A 19,414-nucleotide genomic window follows, 5' to 3' on the forward strand; every position below is an offset into this window, starting at 1 on the left:
GTGTGTCAACGAATGTAATAACGTCAATTACATCTGTCGTTCATAGATGATGGAGTTGTGAAAGTGCATCGTCGGGATATCTCCTAGGCGCACGAAAGGCTATGGGCTTCTGCCTTTCGCGATTGACCGTCAACTGGAAGACATCATGCCTTTGGTACCCACCTACAACGTCATGAAATTGTTTGCCTTCCACGCAGTCCGACAGATCAAGATCAGCGTACAGTATCCCTTCTTCTCGCTGCAGAAACTCGGTCTCTTCTCGTATACCAGTGGCACTGTCCACAGTATAGCCAGAGATCGGCGCGCCAGTAGGGTCTAAGAACATCGTCGCTCCCCTTTGAGCACCCCTAAGTACCTTTTTGATATCGCCCGCATCAGGAACTCCGGCGGCGATCGTTTCAATCGCGTGCTCGTCCAGAAAGCCTGAGCAGAGAACACCAAATGCCTTTGCTTCGAAACAGTGAGCAGCAGCTCTTGTACGGTTTGCAGCAACATTGTCGTAGTCTTTACCCTTGTCGCTTTCTCCACTGGTGTTACCCGCCACACGCGTGGGCCACACAGCCGGCCATGTAGAGATATGCAATTGCTCCCCCTGAGCCATAAGCGCGTATCTTGCTAACGGGTTGGTGTTTTCGCCGCAAATCAGTGCTCCGATCTTTCCAAAAGGTGTATCTGTAACCTGGAGACCGTGTCCATCGCCCGGTGCCCACGTTAACTTCTCGAAGAAGGTCGGTACCAGCTTGCGGTGATGATTCAGCACCGCACCATCTGGACCAATGAGCAGGTTTGAGTTGAAGAGACATCCCACGCTGTAGCGCACTTTCTCAGAGATGCCGATGCTCACGTAAGTTTTCAGTTCTCGGGCAGCAGCTTGAACCGCTTGCACTTCGTCGCCGTCAGCGTATATTGACTGCTCGGCCATCTTTGTGAACAACGCGTGATTGTGCGTTGGGGGCCGAAGCGCACTCCATATCGGGAACGCCGGTATGTATGTCTCCGGGAACACAACGAAGCTGGCATGATTGTGAGATGCGCGTTGGATGAGAGATATCGCTTTTTGGGTGGTTTTCCGAGCGGAGAGGAAGACAGGCGCAGCATGACAGGCCGCAACTTTGATTGTTCCTGCCATTGTGGCCGTGTTTGGGACTCTCCAACTAGACCAAGGTTGGTATTTGTTCGCTGCAGCCGTATCTTCTAGTTTGTAACTCAGCCGATAATCACGATAGCGACAGTGATGACGCTTCACATGTATTCTACCTATGCAAGATATATGCGAAGCGAGTGTACGAAGTGAGGGAGAGCGGTTATGGCGGAACGTGCGGGAAGAGGCCCCGCCCTGGTATCGCTACTCCGCGAGTAAGTTCTCAGCGACACTAATGGGGCACAAACGCATCCCCGCACGCTATCTTAACCTGTCCCTACTTGCAAATGACATCCGGCCGACAAAGCGCACCTTGCAGGGCCTCAATTGAACGACTTTGAAGGATGTTGACCAGCCCCCTCCGTTGCGTGCAGGTCTGGTTGGGACAGACAACGACGTAGTGCCACGGGCCAAAACAATACCACCTTTGTATTCCCCTCACCGGGATGACGATGCAGGACTACAGCATCAATATCAACTCCAATGATGTACCACTTTTTTTAACACGGATTGAGCGAGATTGTGTGCTTTCGCGCAAGGCACAGTTCGCGGGCACGTTCCAATCTATGCAGCTTATCGATTCCATTTGTGATTTATTTCCAGCGAACGCGATGCGGCACAGCAAAGAAGTGACGTGGAAGTTGGAACGCGGCGAAGCAAGTAGATGCAGGGGCACCGAAAGTAACAATGCGGCTCAGCACCAGGCTGGTCTCTTGCCACGCCTAGAGCAAGTCGCTCTTGACCTTCGTCGGGCGCTGGTCTGTTCTACAACCAGTGTCGCGATATTCGACTCCCGGAACTGACACCACTGCCGCGCACGCTGTCCACGATGTTCTCCGTGTTCATGGCTCTCTCTCTGCCTCTCATTCTCTTTTTTTGTACCACCGTTTGGAGCCTCTTCCGCAACTATCGTATCGCTCGCCAAGTCGGTCTTCCGATCATCATCGTACCGATCAGCCCCGAGAATCCAGTGTGGATGCTCCTGGCTCGCTACATGCTCCCCATACTTCAATACGTCCCTTTCGGAAATGGCCACTTCTCTCGATTCTGCCACATCGGCTGGGAATTTGACGAAAAAGCTCGCGCTCATATCGAATTTGGCGATGCTTTCATGTTCGCGACCCCAGGGAAGAATTGGATCTACCTATGCGATGCGGATGCGGTGCATGATATCATAAAGAGGGAACGACAAGGAGAGTTTGCTCGTCCCGTAGAGCTCTTGGCCATGCTAGACGTGTTTGGGCCAAACATATCTACCATGAATGGCCCTGACTGGCAGCGACAACGAAAATGCACGGCTGCGAGCTTCAACGAACAGAGTAATCTCTTGGTGTGGAAGGAGTCTCTACGCCAGGGACAGCAGTTGCTCCAATACTGGAAAGACAACTCTGACGTGGACGGTCCTTCTACTATGGCCAAAGATACCAGAACATTGACCCTAGACGTACTCGTCCACGTAGCTTTTGGGAAGTCTTTCGACTTCTACGGAGCACGTGAGAAGAGAGCAACCTCTGGCCCCCTCAGCTATCGAGACGCTTTGGCGCTCCTTCTTGAGAATGCCATATTGATTTTTGCCTTGGGACCACAAACCTTGAGGAAACTCGCTTTTGTGCCACAGCTTCGCCGGTTGAGCAACGCTGCAGAACAGTTCAGACAATACATGTTGGACATGTTCGAAGAGCAGGCACAGCATGTCCAAGAGGAAAAGGCCCAAGGCAATCTCATCATGTCACTCGTGCGGGCTTCGAAGGATGACAAGATCATAACCCAGGACGAAGTGATTGGGAACATCTTCGTGTTCAATTTTGCGGGCCATGACACCACATCGCATTCTTTCGCATTCACCTTCATGCTTTTGGCGGCGAACCCTGAAGTTCAAGAATGGATGGCTGAAGAGATTCGACACGTCGTGGGAAATTTGGATATCTTGAGAGCCGACTACAGCATGTTTCCGAAGCTTGTTCGGACTCTAGCTGTCTTGGTGAGTCATGTGCGAAGACGAGGTGGCATATTGTTGACATCAAGTAGCTTGAAACACTACGATTGTACGAACCACTCCTCAGCATCGTAAAAGGCACCGCGGATCAAGCCGCTCCCCTCACTGTTCGGGGGAAGACCGTGACTGTACCGCCTCACACCCGCGTGGTCCTAAACGTCAACGCCCTCCATACGCATCCGAGATACTGGGGCGATAACGGCTTGGAATGGAAACCGTCGCGTTGGATTGTAGAAACGTCGGGAAAAGGTCCGGTGCATGACCGCGAGCAGATACTAATGTTGGCGGAAGGTGTTCCGCACGCAGCTGGTAGGAGCTACCCTATTAGCTTAGCCTATATAGGCACTTCCCGCCACCCAACCAATTCATCACTCTTACACTCAACTTTATGTTTCCTGTACGTTTTAAGCCTACTTTTAATAGGTTATAAGCCTAGCGCTCCACTGCCTTTACTCTACTAAGCATTAATTCACGCTCTATAAATAGCTGCATAACTACTACTGCTTTGCTACCTACCTGCGTTACTAGCTCTCTCCCTACACCGCTGCACTTAGCTGCTAGATTAATTACTATAATAAATAGCTACTATTACAGCAGCTAAACTGCGTAGTCTAAAAACCACTTTTAATAGCGTCTACCGCTATTGCTATCGCCACTAGCGGTTCTATTAATAATTAATTATCCGCTATTATTAAGGACCTTGTCGACGCCTACCTAATTAATTAAGTTATACGCTAATACCTACTTACTATATTAACCTTCTCTTTTAAGCTTAATCCTACTTTGCTGCCTAAGCTCTCTACCTATGGCGATAACTTCCCTAAGTATTACTTAGCGTAGACGATAGCCTTCTAATACGTAGGCTTATGGCTAGTTATTTCTAAGAAGAAGCCTAGGCCCACTACACTACCGCTCACTAATGCTAACGCAGCGGCACTAGCGCTCTATAATAAGGCGATAGACGCTTAGAATACTAATAACACTAAGGCGCTAGTTATAATACTCTTATCTATTTATAATAACCTAACGCAGTAGGTTGCTAACTATAAGACTTTACCTATAGCATAGGACTATCTTACTAGCTACTTTAATTATAATATAGGCTAATTATCTATCTTACTTTTCTAGAGCCTTACAAATCTCTATTATTATAATAGTAATAACCTGCGCCTCCACCTTAATAAATTCTATTAGTAGTAGACCCATATAGCTAAATGTTTAGTATTATTAACTTAGCCTATAGCTATCGCCATAAGGGCTATATTTAATAATAATAATATTAAAGGCTCTTTCTTTCTAGCGACTTTGCCTAATACTATAGATAATATTATTAATAACCTAGCTACCCGCTAGCTTATAGCTTTCTAGGATATTAAACTAAAGATCCTAGATATTAGCGAGAAATACTTACTTAATATTACTAACTTATTAATAGTATATACTATTTAATAAATAGCTACCTACTAGATAGCTATATAATTATAGTAAACTACGTAGTCTAGCTAAAAGACCTTTTTACCTACTACTAATAAGTATACCTAGTATTAGAAATATAACCTAACGTTTATTAGCCACGTCTATACTAACTATAATAAGCTCCACTAACATAAGGAGTAGTAGTAGTAGAAGAAGAATCCGCTAAAGGGTAATACCTATAGTAGGCCGCATAGTAAGCGCTAGAAAGGAAACTTAGCTAAAGCCGTTACTAGTAAGTTAGACGATAATAACTTAATTACTAAGGTTAATAGATTTATTACTAGTATTATTAATTTAAGTACACTGCCTTTAACGCCGTCTATTACTCTACTATAAATTAACATAAATAGAAAGCACTCCTATAAATATATAAGTGCCTACGCTATTTTACTTTATTAACTAACTATAGGCTTTAATTTATCTACTTTATAGCTATTTAACACTAGTGCTTTGCGCTATATATCTGGCTATATTAATAACTTTACTGCGCTCTTACTAGGGCAAGGAATAATTATAATAGTAGGCAGTATTAAGCTGCCTATTAAAGGTATTAAAATAATACGTCTATAATGTTGGCTCCCTAATAGATTAATAAGTATTACTAAACTAACTAATACCCTCTATTCTAGTAAGCTTTACCGTACCTGCCTATTCTCCTAGGTATATATCCGAAACTATTATAAACTTACTACTAAAAAGAATAACCTATATCTCTTATAATAGGGTAAGACGCTGCTCTAGGCACGCTACGTAAATGGTATAATATAAATCTAACTTAAACTACTAAGTTACACGAGATTAGCACTAGTGGTTATACTAGTAATTAATTACCCTACTAAAAAGTGCTCCTTACTAATAACCTTAATAATAGGTGCTACCTACTTTAGCTCCTTTAATAAGTTCTATTACGCTATTGGCCACTACCTAATTAATAACCTATAGCGGCTCTATCGTAACGGCCACCTTATCCTAGTAATACCTAATAGATATAAGTGTAAGACTTATACTCTATCTAAATTAAAATACTACTATTTTACCTATAACGTAGTAGCACGTCTATAACTAACTAAACTACTAGAAGTTATATACTTAGACCTATTAGGTAAGTTCTCCTATAAGAGCCTTAATAGCTTATAGTACTATATCTTATTTATTAATAACTATATGCATTTCGCCTAGGTTAAGTTTCTTAAGAAGAAAGTAGACGCTGCTTAGGTAATTACTAACTTTATTAAGTTTACTAAGAAATAATTTAATGGCGGTAAAGTTAAGTATGTTAATACTAACGCTATGCTGTAGTAATTTAAGTTAGATAATAGTAGTAAGTACCTTATCTTAACTATCTAGAAGTACTTTTTACGTAAAGGTATTACTTATTATATAGTGCTACCATACGCCTATAAGCTAAACGGCGTCGCTAAATAATTTAACTAGATAGTTATACAAATGGCTTACTCTATAATTAATAGTAACACTATGCTATTCCTCTGGCCTAAAGCTATTATTACTACTTATTTCCTTATAAACATTACTCCCTACGTATTTAATAAACTATGCTATACGCCTTATAAGTGGCTATTTAATTATAAACTAATAATTAAACACCTCTACCTATTTAGAATTAAGGCATACGTTTATATACCTAAAGAGGCGTATACACCTAACTCTAAGTTACTATACTATATAGAATAAGGCGTCTTTATTAGCTATAGCTATAATACTAAAGTCGCCTATATCTATATACCTAACTAGTATATTATTATTAAGACACGTAACGTTAAGTTCTAATTCTTTATATACTAGAAAGCTCCTACGTATTTTATGCTAGCTACTAATAATAATACTAATCTACTAAACTATGTAGTCTGGCCTACTCTAAATAAGCGACTTAATATCCGCCAGCCTAAGCGTGATCTGGTAAATATAGAGGACCTATAGTTACTATTTAAAACTCCTTTTAAACTACTATCTTTACTAGGACAGACAGCGTCTAATATACCACTACCGCCTATAACTAGGCCCCTAACACCTAGCCTATTACATAGCAGCCTATATTAAGAACGTTAATGCGCTGCTACTACTTACTTATATAACTTATAAGAATCTTTATATTTAGTGGTGCTACTAGTACTACTAGGATCTTTGCGTTTAACGCCTACTTCTAATACCTTAGTAATAACTACCTATTTAGGTTAAATAGTTAAGCCATTACTTAAGGCGTAAGAGTCTTATAACGCTTACGCTATGGAAGAATTAAGAGATCTAATTTTTATAGATAACCTATTAATAATAATAGAGATCTATGTATACGCTACTATTACTATAGATAAAAACCTCCTACGTACGTATATAGAAGCTATAAGTAATATAAACACTCTACTCTAGTAACTACCTATTACTTATGAGACCTACGCTTACGAAATAAATAGCACGTATAATATTATATATATAGAAGATCTACCCTTAGGCGTAAAGCTTATTAGTATACGCTAGGTATTTAATATAAAAAAGAATAAATAAGGTACTATTATTAAGTATAAGGTGCACCTTATTACCTAGGGCTTTTCCTAGTAACCTAGTATTAATTATAATAATACCTATTTACCTATTATACGCTATAATAGCCTATAACTTATTATATGGCTATTACTCTATAAGAACTAGGGACTCTACTAAATGGATTTTAATATAGCATACCTTAATAGCGTGCTTAAGTATATTATATATACTTACTGCCTACTAGGAATTAGTATTAGCGGCTAGGTTCTAAGACTTTAAAAAGTACTTTATAGCCTTAAGTAATTAGGCTATAAATAGTATAAAGTTCTCTATAACTAGCTCTACTAATAAGGCCTTATCCTAGCGGCGTTTAATCTATGTGTATTTATTAGTAAGGACCTTATTATTGGCGTCTATATAGATAATATCCTTATAGCTAGTAACCCTAAAGTAATTAACACCTTTATAATAGCTACTAGTTAGTAATTCTATATAAAGGATCTTAGCCGCCCTAAACTACTACTTAGCCTAGAGTTTAATTATAATAATAATAACTGCTATATCTATCTACACTAGTGGACCTATATTAACACTATACTATACTACTATAGTATAAATAAGTGTAATAGTTATAAGATACTACTTAACCCTAATTACTTTCCCTATTAGACGCTATCTAATTAGCCTATTAATAAGGACCGCCAATGCCACTATTAATTAATTATTAGATCTATTAATTTTCTCGTAATTATCTTACGCCCTAACTTATTATATATAGTTAGCATACTAGGCTCCTATAATGTAAATCCTTCTAATTAATACGTATTACTCGCCACGTAAGTATTAAGGTATATAAAGGGTAGTATTAACTTTAAGATTACTATCTACTAAACTGCGTAGGCTAAAGTTAATATATATATAGATACTTTATTTAGCTCTAATCTAGATAATATAAAGTTCTTTTTAGGCTACCTTATAAAGATTAATAACTCTATACTAGCCTAGTTATTAAAGTAATAGGCCTACGTCGTAAAGTTAACTATAGAGGCTAAGTATATAGCCATATTATATGCTGCTACGCACCTAGTGTGGATATAGTTAGTAATTATAGAACTTATAGGTAGCAATTACTACTATAAATTATTAGTTAATAATAAAGCTGCCCTATCGCTTATTTAAGACTCTAAGATTAGCGCCTATTTAAAGTATATTAACGTTTATTATTACTTTATACGCTACTAGTATTCTACTAGTAAGTTTATAATCAAATACGTCGCCTCTAAAGATAATCTTACTAATATCTATACTAAGGCGTTACTGTTACTACTACTTATAGACCTAAAGTCACGAATCGCTAATAGTATTTAATGTTAATAATTAATTAATTAATTAATTAATTAATTACATTAACTACCTTAAAATTACTTTTTAGATTAACCCGCCGATTAGCGGTTCTTATAATGGGTATATCATTAATTAAGGACTATAATAAAGGACCTATAGATTGCATACTTATGCCTTATATATAATAATACGTTTACTCCTCTACCTAGAAGGACTGTTGGTGGAAGGTGTTCTATACGTAGCTAGTAGGAGCTACCCTATTAGCTTAGCCTATATAGGCACTTCCCGCCACCTAACCAATTCATCACTCTTACACTTAACTTCATGTTTCCTGTACGTTTCAAGCCTACTTTCAACAACTAATGCCTGACCACGGGGCGTATATTCCCTGGGGCGAAGGCAACCGTTCATGTCCGGGAAAGAAATTCTCTCAGGTTGAGTACGTTGCGGTCATGGTTGCTATGTTTCGGGATCACTTTGTGTCACCGAGGAGGCGCGATGGAGAAAGTAAGCAAGCAGCGAGGGAGCGTGCTGAGGACACGTTGAAAGACACTGGCATGCTACTGCTCCTACAGATGCTTCATCCAGAGAAGACACCATTGGTGTGGCAAAGGAGAACTTAATGCAGAACGTTGCCTCTTATATAGCCTGAGCACAAGTCGGCCTGTATAGCACTAAGAGCTGCGTAGTCAAATTGGAGCCGAGAATTAATATAAGCTAGCAAACTTCTGTAAGTGGAAAGATGCAACCACTCGGTGGTTGGCGAAACCGAGCCCATAGTTGTCAAAATACAGTTTTGCAGATACCGTAGACCACCTCTGTTGTGTGGTCTGGTACCCGCTGAAAGGTTAGTGCCCGCCGCATTTCCGTATTGACTCAAACGTGGTTGGGTAGGATGTACTCAAAGGGATGTACACGAACACATCGCTGCGATATTGTCGTGTTCTTAGCCACCAATATTTTTCTACATCTCCTGCACTTAAAAAAGAACAACAAGGTTTTGCAGCACTCCTCTTGCAGCTGTGCATTGTGATTAAAAATCGCGTTCGTCGACGCTCGCAATGTATGGGTCCTCCAATGAATTCTCGTATTATTCTATCACCATACACCATATTCCAGTTTCTAACACACCTTGCAAGCACAGCAACCCCAATTTGCACACGCAACAACCTCCAATATCAACCAGTCACCCTTTGCTCAACACAATGCCTTTCCTCGCAGGCTTCGAAACCGTCGTTCTAGTTAGCGGCCTCGCCTTCTCCACCGGCATCGCCATCCCCTGGGTCACAACGGTCGAAAAGCGCGAGCTACGCGATGAGAACGCCGAGCTGCGCGCGCAGGGCCGAGGCGAGATTTCCTATCTGAAGTATGTCTGGCATAGCATTTGGCATGAAAAGAAGCCTTCACAGGTGAAGGCGGTGGAGGCGCAGGGTGGTGATGTGGAGGCTGAGGAAGCTCATGATGTTCAGACAACGCTTGGCATGGACGAGACTGGGCAGTTAATTGTGGTGAAGCGGAGGAAGGTGAGGAAAGATCTATAGTGCTGACCCGTCGCCCACATGACTTAAGTGCAGAAATTAGACCCCTAAGCATTCCAACACATTGGGGCCTATTCAGTCACGCTTCCTCGTGTCATCGTCTCCAGGGTCATCCCCCCACCTATCCACGGACGGCTTCGACCAGCAATCGAGCTCGGCGCCAGACGGCTTTGACCAGCAATCGAGGCCAACGCGGTATCATGATGAAAAGCGCAATGATCAGCGCCAAAACTATTATTGCGATACTAATAGGCACTGATATAGGCGGTCAGTTACATCATCATCAACAATACAGCATTTGACTTACTGCCCACTTTCCAAAGATCCCAGGATGAGGGGTTCTTGTCGTCCCCTGTCAGTTCCGACACATTTTGTCCGAAGTAAGACGTAAAGAAGGATAGCGGCAGCTGAAACGCGGTACTGTCAGTTTCTAACGTAGTAGGAGCTAATTTAGCTTACAAATATGATTGTCATAATGGTGAATAGCATTACAGCTTGGCCTTGTTTCGTGGCTGCGCGTGCCTCTGCTAGACTTCCGGCATTCGACTTAAGGTCCAGTAAGTAGTTGATCTATGAATTCTTAGTCGTCTGTCGTTACATAAACAATCACCCAGATTACCACTTGATAAGTAGATTTCGCTTCGTCTCTGATACTGTCCAACTCCACAAGAAGCTTCAAAAGTGTCTCGTCTGCGGTTACCACGTAACCCGCGGCGAGGCCAGAAATGCTTTTCGCCAAGAGCTTCGTGTTCTCACTACTGTGATGCACACTTGCTTTTTTTTGCACGTTGACGAACATCTGACCCTGATCGAGTACTTCGATGTGTTGAAACACTGTAGTCGGCATATCGCCGTGGTTATCTTTCCGTATTTCACTCTCCGAATGGTATAGCCGGGTCAGAGCCTCAATGAATTGCGCTAGAACATCCCTCTGTGTCTGAACAAGGTGTCTTATCATCTTCAACTCGTCAATGATGTCAGACACATCGAGCGCAATTTTGAATTCTTGACTATCATCTAAAGCTGCCTCCTTGGTGTGCTTCCTGTGGAAGTTTTCAAAACATTCTGTTTTAAGTGCAGCCTAAGCATACGTTAACCACCACGGAATCTTCATGGGCGACCCTTGCGTTATCTTTGCTCTTGAAACCCATTTGTATGTTTCTATGAGGTCTACGACGTTCTTGTTGTTCTGTTCCAGGAGATGACCTACGGCTTCTCGGACTATTAGTGCCTGCAAGTCCCAGACCGTCTTGCAATGTACTGCGTTCTTCCTCACACTTCCGTAAAGGCCAAGGTAATTAGGTGAGCTTCCAGAACCGTTCTTGTAAGGAAAGCAGGAGACAATGGTTCCTAGGGCAAACGTCAATCCCGTAGTACACATGCTGTCTTCCCACGCTGTTTGCAACTTACTGTCGTCGATTGCCCAGCACCAGAGCTGATCTGCCATGAGCAAGGCACGGTCATACGCAGCGGTTTCCCTTCCATCGTTTCCTAGGTTATTACCGGTCCATTTTGAGATTGTCTGATCGGCGTCCCGCGTAGATGTATCGACAAGCGATGGATAGTAAAATTGATCAAGACTTCTCCTCGGATGGACATCCGTTGAGGTAACGTAATCGGCTATCGTATGAGTGTGTTGTTGCGTCGTCCCATCTGGATAAAATATCCGGTATGAGTTGTCTTTGTCATTATTTCGGTATTGCTTTTGGAGTTTGCGGTATCTTTTGCACGATTCCAAGCTCATGTATGGAAGCTATCCTGCGTTAGAAGGATCTCAAGTTGCAAATCGTTATCGAATAGTCCCTCACGTATAATGTAAGTCGCGGTAACCAACCTTCGCCATCCGGCTTTTCGCTTCCTGCTTGTGGAGGGTTCGCATTTATGCCTACGGTGCAGGACGGCTCCATGTGCCTGGAATGCCTAGGCTTGTTCACTTGCCTTGGAATAGGACGTTCTTTCAACTCGGCGATTTTTGGATGCAGGTTGTACTCCGCATCGATTTTCGAAAAACAAAGCTTATATTGAGTGAGCGGTTGATACTAGTGCACAAGTGCACACTATGTGTTCTGGAAGAAACTTACAGCTACAAGAGCCATGCTGTTCACGGGTATGTGAATCCATTGGATACCAGATTTGACAGGAGCAATCGTCTCTTCACCTGAGCGTGTGCTGATGGTAGATTCGGAAAGGATATGTCCATCGCCTATATGATGTATGCGCATATACTCATTCAACTCTGGTCCTAAGCTTGACATTCCCCATCGTATCCATTCCATGGTGGGCCCAGTACCGCGCTTGTCTGGTGAAATCAAAGATGATAGTATGTCTTAAGAAATGCAGCAGGCTTTCGAATTGCACGGAAGATGCACGCTCTTAAATGTAGGGCATATGTACACAAGGCTGAAAACACTGCGGGGTCTACGCGCCTTCGGATAATGAGGTGCATCAGCTGAAAACACGCGCACCAATAGCAGTTCTACATGCCCCGCGAGAACACTATCATTGGGGACCTCGAGATATGGCTGCAGGAGGTCGTTGCCGATCTTCCGGAATGCACGCGAAGGCTGTACTTTGTTCGGCCTCGGTCGATTAATCCAGGCAGCGGCTTGCTTGAGCGCGAGTTGATCTTCGGAAGTAGGTATCGATGATGGCTGCCGAAACGACTATGTCTTCTACTGGAGCGGCCACCACCTCTGAGGTAGTTCGATTTCTTCCGGTGCGACCATCGCTTGTTCCCTGTCATGCGCTTCTTATCACGTTCTGTTACATACCATAGGTAACGTTCAGAGGAATAGCTTTGACATTATTTATTGGCGTTTTGTTAAGCAGTAATTTCTTACTTGAAACTTAAATTCTTGATAGTCCTAAAAGCTATCACTACAATGAACCTCTATGTCACCCATCTTACTACTATCCTGCTATCTTCTACACCCTTATCTACATCCACACTGCCCTGACCTCGCTGACTCTAGCTACGCGGCCTACACCACTAACTAGTCATGCTAGGGACAACCTCCGCCTTCACAACGATCATCCTCTCTCAAAGTACTCTCCGCCTAAAGACAGCACCTTATCCAGGTTCTGTCGATTGAACCTGTGCGGGCGTCAGCAACGGCTTACCGGTACCTAAGCGCAAACTTAATCGTATCAATAAAGTCTACCAAGACGACACTCTCTTCTACCAAAGCGCCTCATACGTCTGCGTCAGTGTCGCCTTCTCAACTATAAAGCATGTCAGCTCTATAAACAAATTGTTCCAAACATCTTTCCACGCGCCGAGGACCAGCCTTCCCTCCGCCATATGTATTCTGACTATGTAGGGCTCACAAGGAGGCGGCCTATCTTCATAAGTTGGGTTAGCGAACGGCGTGGGAGCACTGGACTTTTTCACATAATAAGTTGCTGTTCGATTGCGAAGCAATGTAACCTCGATGAAATTCTTATGTGCCGCAAATCAGCATTCCATCACCACATATTCCATCGGTATCCCTGCTGAACAATGCGTGTTCCAGCTGTATGCGAGGCCGAGTCTAAGGAAGCTGGCTACCTTCACACCCAGGATTAGCGAACAGCAGTAGCATGCATCTCTTACAGTCCTGACACAAACAATGGAAAAAATTCCTCTCACCGTCAAACATATTCAAGACAGGTCAGGAAGCCTTAAAGTCTAAAGAGGACGAACAACAGATACCATCTTATGCATTGCCTCTATCCTACACAATAGTCTCTTAAATGTCCTGTCCAATCCACTATTCCATTCCAATACCACCTATTTTCCAACGCCCAACAACCAGCGCGGGTATCACCCCAATCCGGTCCGTCCGTCTCTAACGAAACACATACAATTACACTCCAGCTCGCCTCGTTATCGCCTTGCCTACTCGCCATCCTCCCCACCGCCCTCCACCTCCGCCGGCGCAATCTCCTCCCTCGCGCCACCCGCATCCGCCTCGTGGATGATCTTCTTCCACCCAAGTTCCTCTTCTGCGTCCTTGACGTATTCGATGGTCGGGAAGTAGTGCTCGTTCTTCTTCATGGTAGCCACCCACGGCACGTTGTCGAAGGTGACGACCTTGAGGCGGAAGTACTCGTTGTCGGCGATCTTCTTGACCTCCGTCAGGAAAGAGTCGAGATCAGGCGTAGGGACGTTGTTGACGTGAGTGAGGAAGTTTGTGGGTGCGAGGCCGTACATGTACGCCGGGCTACCACGGGAGCGGCTGGATATGTAGACATCGGAGTGGATGCGGGAGATCTGCTGGCGCACAGCTTGATGAGGACGGTGCAGCGTTGCGCCGCAGAAGTTGACCACGCGGGCGGTTTCCAGGTCTTCGGTGGCAACGGTCGGGACCTTGAGGGACATCTCCTGGCGTTTCCGCACAATGGCCGCGTCTAGGAAGTCATGGTCGTACATGACATCCAGATCCGGCGCGCGGGTAATTAGCTTGCCGTTGAGGGTGAGCAAGACATCGCCTTCCATGAGACCGCCCTCATGTCCGGAGTCGACCTTGCGCACCATGAACAGCTGGTGCCGCTCTGGATCTTCACGCTCTGTCTTCTCGATCCACTCCTCGGGTACGCCCATCACTCTTGCCTGACTCATTTGCACGGTCTGGAACTCGACGTTGAGGATGCGTAGCTTTGGTGTCTTTCCGCTCTTGATCTGCTCAAGGACGGGCAGAATCATGGGGATAGCGAGACCGAGGTGGTATTCGACATCTTTCCCTGATTGAGACGTACGCTCGCCAAGGTACGAAAGCCATAGCGCTTGCACGGTGCCGTCTTCGGCGACCAGCACACCGGAATGGCTATGGGAAGCCTGGTTCGTGTCCACGGTAATAGCATCAAAATTAGTAGCGCGATACCTCGGTGTGACAGCACTAGCAGGGATGGCTACCGTGCTGATATCCGTGACGGTGGTCTTGGTCACGACTGGCCTAAAGTTCTGATTTAAGCCGAAGAAGACTGTCTCGTCGCCCTTTTTGATAAAGTCGGTCGCAAACTTCGGTGTCTTGACTGGCGCGTTTACAAGCGACGTGTCGTATTTTATGATGGCGTAATTCTGGAGAGGGTGCATGAAAACGACCTTTGCGTCGACAAAGATGGAGTCTGCAATGATGAGGGAAATGTCGCACAGATCGTAGGGAAGGAGAGCTCGGGAGACGAGGACAAGACCCTGTTCGGCATCTACGACGAGACCGTAGCCTTGCTTGTTGCTCTTGGGGAAGCCGTCTAGCTTGATGGGCATGTGGACGTGCACGCGCACAAAGCTGCGGACGATATCGACGGCAGCAGGATAGTTCGACGTGAGCTTGATAAAGTTTGCTTTCCGAGGAATCGGGGGTACAGCGGGTATTGCGTCGGCTATTGTAGTGAAGTCCCAGAGGCCCGTTTCGTCGTTTCGCTTGGCCACCCTCATCTTAGCGTGCCAGTGTCGATCGATCGTTGTGATGCTTGTGTTCGCAGTATGGAGATCGCGCAAATGCTTGTATACCATGACTACTCGTTTCCGGTCTGGGATCTTCCTCATGACTTCGATGAAAGTCTCCAGGTTGGGCGTAGGATGGTTATCGACTTCTTGGACGAGCCAACCAGATGTGAAGCCCTCGGCGAAGCGGAAGGATCCAGCAGCCTCGCATACGTAGACACCAGCATCCTTGAGTGAGATGGCATACAATCTAGCTTGCTGGTAGGAAAGATCGTGGAAAGAGGCACCGGCAACCGATATGAAGCGATCCGGAGTGATGTCGTGGAGATCATTAACGTCCAATTCGACATCGAGATCCTCGCCCGCACGTTGTATGGTGAGCGATACCTTGCCACCAACACTGTCATCTAGCATGGCGTCTAGTCGTACGAATTGTGTCAGGAGCTGGCCATTGACCTTGACGAGGACATCACCCTCCTCAACCTTCTTGGACGCAGGGCCGTTCTCGAGAACGACTTCGGCCACCAACATTCCCGTCTCTTTCGGGAATGCCGTTCGGACGGCCTTTTCTGTGTCGGGCGATAGACCTAGGCGGCGGCACTCGTCAAACGGCTTCAAAATCCACTGCGTTTGAATAGTACCCCGCGGTACGAACTTGCCCTGGCGTACGAGCTCCAGAGCCCGCAATGGCCGGTCGAGAGGAAGGAAATAGTCTGTCGCCGCGCCATCAGCTCTGCCACCGGCCTGTAGTGCGACTGCAAAGCCATCCTTGTTGACTACAGGACTGCCAGAACTGCCGCCACTTGCCGCAGCAGCAGCTTGTATATAGTTTGTGTTGAAATCCGAGTATCCCTCGCCATACTCGGGCGCATTGCGGTCCAGTCGACTGATCACGCCAGACAAGATACTGAGCTTCTCACCGGCATCGTTACCAACAACGCGAATTTCGACACCGACCTGTGCCTTCTTGGGGTGCAGCTCGAGCGCGGTAACGGGCATGTACTTGATCTTCTTGGGGTCGAAGCGAAGGATACCGAAGTCGTGTACGGGGTCGCGGTATACTGGGAAGACATCGACCTGTCAAATGTTAGCCCGGCCATCATGGTGTCACGCGGCTGACCTACCTCTTCGTGGTTGTCAAAGATGCAATAGCCGATGAATGGCCCTGCTCCAACAACGTGCTGTAGTTCGTCAGCTGGACTCTTGATTCAAATATCCACTCATGGCTACGAACCCTGTTGGTGAGAATGTATCCCCGCTCCGCATCAACGACGAAGCCCGTTGCCTCACTCGCGACGGCCGGGTCGGTGTCGAACGAGCACGTCTGGCAGAAGTGAATGGAGACGACGCTCTTGACCACCGTCTCGATTGTATTCTGCCACTCGGCCGTGTCGTGGAGCGCGCCCGCAATGTGCGCCGGGGCGAGGTCGTCCATGCTGACGTCCAAGCTGGGCGTGGGTGTTTCCTCGTGGGCTAGAGGCTCTGGCGAGGCAGCAGCGTATGTGCCGTTGCGCGTGTGGCCGTCTTCGGGTTTGATCTGCTTCATGGGACGCTCGTTGGAGGGCGTGGGCGGCTGCTTGCGCTTGGAGCGAGTGTCCGTGTGCTCGCCATGGTGTTCGGCAGGCATGAGGTGCGTCGTGAGGCGGCGGTGGTGCAAGAGTATCGGTGCGCGAAGCAGGCAACGGAAGGCGCCAGCGAGGGGTGGCCTGGAGGGTATGCGAGCGAAGGAGTGGAATGCGCTGGCACGGGCAACGGCGCGGAGGGAAGTGAAGGGAGAAGAGGCGACGGCTGCGAAACTTCTTTTGAAAGCCACAGAATGAGTTTGGCGGCTAAGCATCGATGCGCGGGCAGTCGCGCAATTCGTCCTTTCCTCTACTTAGACACACAGATACACGTGTAAACAATCCGGCAAGACCCAGACTAGCAGCAAACTCTTCCTTTGGCGGTGCGCTGCAATGCAGTCGTTGGCCCTGCTGTCGGCCTGCAGAAGAGCGCAGGCATCAGGGTTCACTAGCCGGCCCGAGCGATGATCCCGCTTCCACGCTCTTGGGGCTGCGCCGGCGTACTCTTATCACGACATGCATGCAATGTGAAACGCGACCTTCGACGGTATTGTATTCAATCGAATGCTGCTTCTGACTCCAATGTCAGATAGAAGCGACAGCCATGATTTGACGGTCAATCAGTAGCATCTCCGTTCTCTCCTTGGAGCCACTGTGATGAAGTCGGACAAGTTCAGCCCAACAGAGTGCTCAATCCTCGTCGCCCTGTCTCTCACTCAACCAAATTCATCTCATCGTCCAACTCGTCCTTGACCTCAGCCTTGATCTCAGCGTCGGCCGCCTTCTTGCCCTTCTTCGTGGGAGAGCCACCATCTTCGTCCTCGCCCTCCTCAGCAGCACCCTTGGCCTTGCGCTTGGGAGTGCTCGGAGTGCCCTCGTTGTCGCCTTTGGCCTTTCGACCCGGCTTCTTGCGCGGAGTGGACTCGCTACCAAAGGGTTGACCCGCCTTGAGTGCCTCGAGCTCGGCCTTGTACGCCGTCTTGATGCGTCCGATCATGCGCTCGCACGCGATCTCGCTACGGCCATTGGGACGAGGAGCATTCTGTATGCATCAGCGAAAGTGACCATAAAATGAGTAGTCGATGTTTACCTTGTAGTCGAGCTTCGTGCCCGCGCTCTCGAGGACACCGAGCAGGTAGACGAGCTGTTGCACTGTTAGCAGCGAAGCTACCCAGAAGGACCAGGTTGCTGCGTACGCGCTCTTTGTCGGTCCAGGCAGACTTGGCTTTGCCGGTGCCATTGTGCATCTCGGTGTCGGACATAGTGAAGATGCGGTAGGAAGCGAACACGGAAGCGATTTCAGAAGGAACCGTTGCGTAGGATGTCAATGCTACTCCGACGTGTGCGATGGGACGGTGAAGGTGTGCAAAGGTGCGAGAAGGTGCGAGGGCGACGAGGAGTCAGTAAGGTCGAAGACGGGAGATTGCGCTGGTCCGTCGTGCCTTCCCGTTGTGCCTTCACCTAGGTGACCTGGTGAAAGTGAACTCATTCAGCGGGAGATAAGCAAGTTGCAGTCTGAAATTCACCTGCTCACATCGTTCACGACCGCGGTTGACAAGCGCCGGAATAGCTGTGGTGGATATCGTAATTGAGTGAATCATTTTAAGGAAAGAGCAAATAGCTCCATAGTGATTTGAATGGTCATGCAAAGGACTGACAGGATCATGGGCTGTTAGTAAGAGTCACTCAAAATCAGTGCAAGATCAATTGCCCACGGAATATGCTGTGATGACCTGTCGGACCAAGAGGAAATGCGGTAACATGATGAACGTGTTCAGACATCACGGAGATGGACTGGTGAGGCTGAAGTGTGAACTCGTAGAGCGATGATCGCCTAGCGCTGCTGAGGATAGACGGTCGGTTGATCTCCATGTAGGCAGCCCTGCGTCGATCGCCGTTGGAACCATTCTGCTTGGTGAGCTTGTCACATTGCATGACACCGCCCCGGACCATGCACGGCTTAATCTGGAGTACGTTGCGCCAAGTACCCTCTCTTTCAACTTCTTCAGCTTCTCCAGCCTCATGTCAGATGTCGCCCCCGTCGCTAATCTCATGTCGGCATGTAGACACTGTTCCGCGACGCCTCAGTAAGCGAATGTCGTCAAGAAAAGCGATGAGACGTGCGCCTCGCCTCCAGCCACGATGACATGGGGCGGAAACTAGGAGCTGCGGTATACCATCTAGAAGGCCAGGGTCTGTAGGAGCCGAAAATGCGACGCCGGCCGACTAGAACCGACTGAAGTTCCTCCGATTCCGTCTTCGATGCATTTTGTGCGAGATCACCCTGTAGAAAATGGAAAAAGCGGATTGCTGGTTTTGCGGAGACGGCACTTCGGACGGCGGAGCGGACGATCGTCCGCCGGTCTGGGTCCACGAACTCTCCGCTGGCACCAGATACGGTGTGTACCTCGCCGAGATTCTGCTACGTCAGTG

The 19,414-nt window shown here is 46.5% G+C and overlaps 6 protein-coding genes across 6 annotated transcripts; 2 read left to right on the plus strand and 4 right to left on the minus strand.

The window, feature by feature from the left end:
- Positions 1-40: 40 nt before the first annotated feature.
- Positions 41-1,129, minus strand: N0V89_010262 (uncharacterized protein; the record flags this gene model as incomplete). Its single annotated transcript, XM_056219006.1, has 1 exon — positions 41-1,129. One exon carries the CDS (start codon positions 1,127-1,129, stop codon positions 41-43), a length of 1,089 nt encoding a protein of 362 aa, XP_056066133.1.
- An 841-nt stretch (positions 1,130-1,970) lies between these two features.
- Positions 1,971-3,212, plus strand: N0V89_010263 (uncharacterized protein; the record flags this gene model as incomplete). The annotated part of the gene is made up of 1 exon (XM_056219007.1): positions 1,971-3,212. One exon carries the CDS (start codon positions 1,971-1,973, stop codon positions 3,210-3,212), a length of 1,242 nt encoding a protein of 413 aa, XP_056066134.1.
- A 6,449-nt stretch (positions 3,213-9,661) lies between these two features.
- On the plus strand, positions 9,662-9,997 carry N0V89_010264 (uncharacterized protein; the record flags this gene model as incomplete). The annotated part of the gene is made up of 1 exon (XM_056219008.1): positions 9,662-9,997. The coding sequence occupies one exon, from the start codon at positions 9,662-9,664 to the stop codon at positions 9,995-9,997; it is 336 nt and encodes a 111-aa protein (XP_056066135.1).
- A 577-nt stretch (positions 9,998-10,574) lies between these two features.
- N0V89_010265 (uncharacterized protein) lies at positions 10,575-11,901 on the minus strand (the record flags this gene model as incomplete). Its single annotated transcript, XM_056219009.1, has 3 exons — positions 10,575-11,037; positions 11,086-11,747; positions 11,803-11,901. 3 exons carry the CDS (start codon positions 11,899-11,901, stop codon positions 10,575-10,577), a joined length of 1,224 nt encoding a protein of 407 aa, XP_056066136.1.
- Positions 11,902-13,871: 1,970 nt separating this feature from the next.
- Positions 13,872-17,046, minus strand: N0V89_010266 (uncharacterized protein; the record flags this gene model as incomplete). The annotated part of the gene is made up of 3 exons (XM_056219010.1): positions 13,872-16,496; positions 16,544-16,600; positions 16,654-17,046. The coding sequence occupies 3 exons, from the start codon at positions 17,044-17,046 to the stop codon at positions 13,872-13,874; spliced, it is 3,075 nt and encodes a 1,024-aa protein (XP_056066137.1).
- A 647-nt stretch (positions 17,047-17,693) lies between these two features.
- On the minus strand, positions 17,694-18,243 carry N0V89_010267 (uncharacterized protein; the record flags this gene model as incomplete). Its single annotated transcript, XM_056219011.1, has 3 exons — positions 17,694-18,023; positions 18,072-18,125; positions 18,178-18,243. 3 exons carry the CDS (start codon positions 18,241-18,243, stop codon positions 17,694-17,696), a joined length of 450 nt encoding a protein of 149 aa, XP_056066138.1.
- Positions 18,244-19,414: the final 1,171 nt, after the last annotated feature.

This window comes from Didymosphaeria variabile (assembly GCF_027946475.1).
Source record: "Didymosphaeria variabile strain IMI 356815 chromosome Unknown scaffold_8, whole genome shotgun sequence".
NCBI classification, from domain to species: Eukaryota; Fungi; Ascomycota; class Dothideomycetes; order Pleosporales; family Didymosphaeriaceae; genus Didymosphaeria; species Didymosphaeria variabile.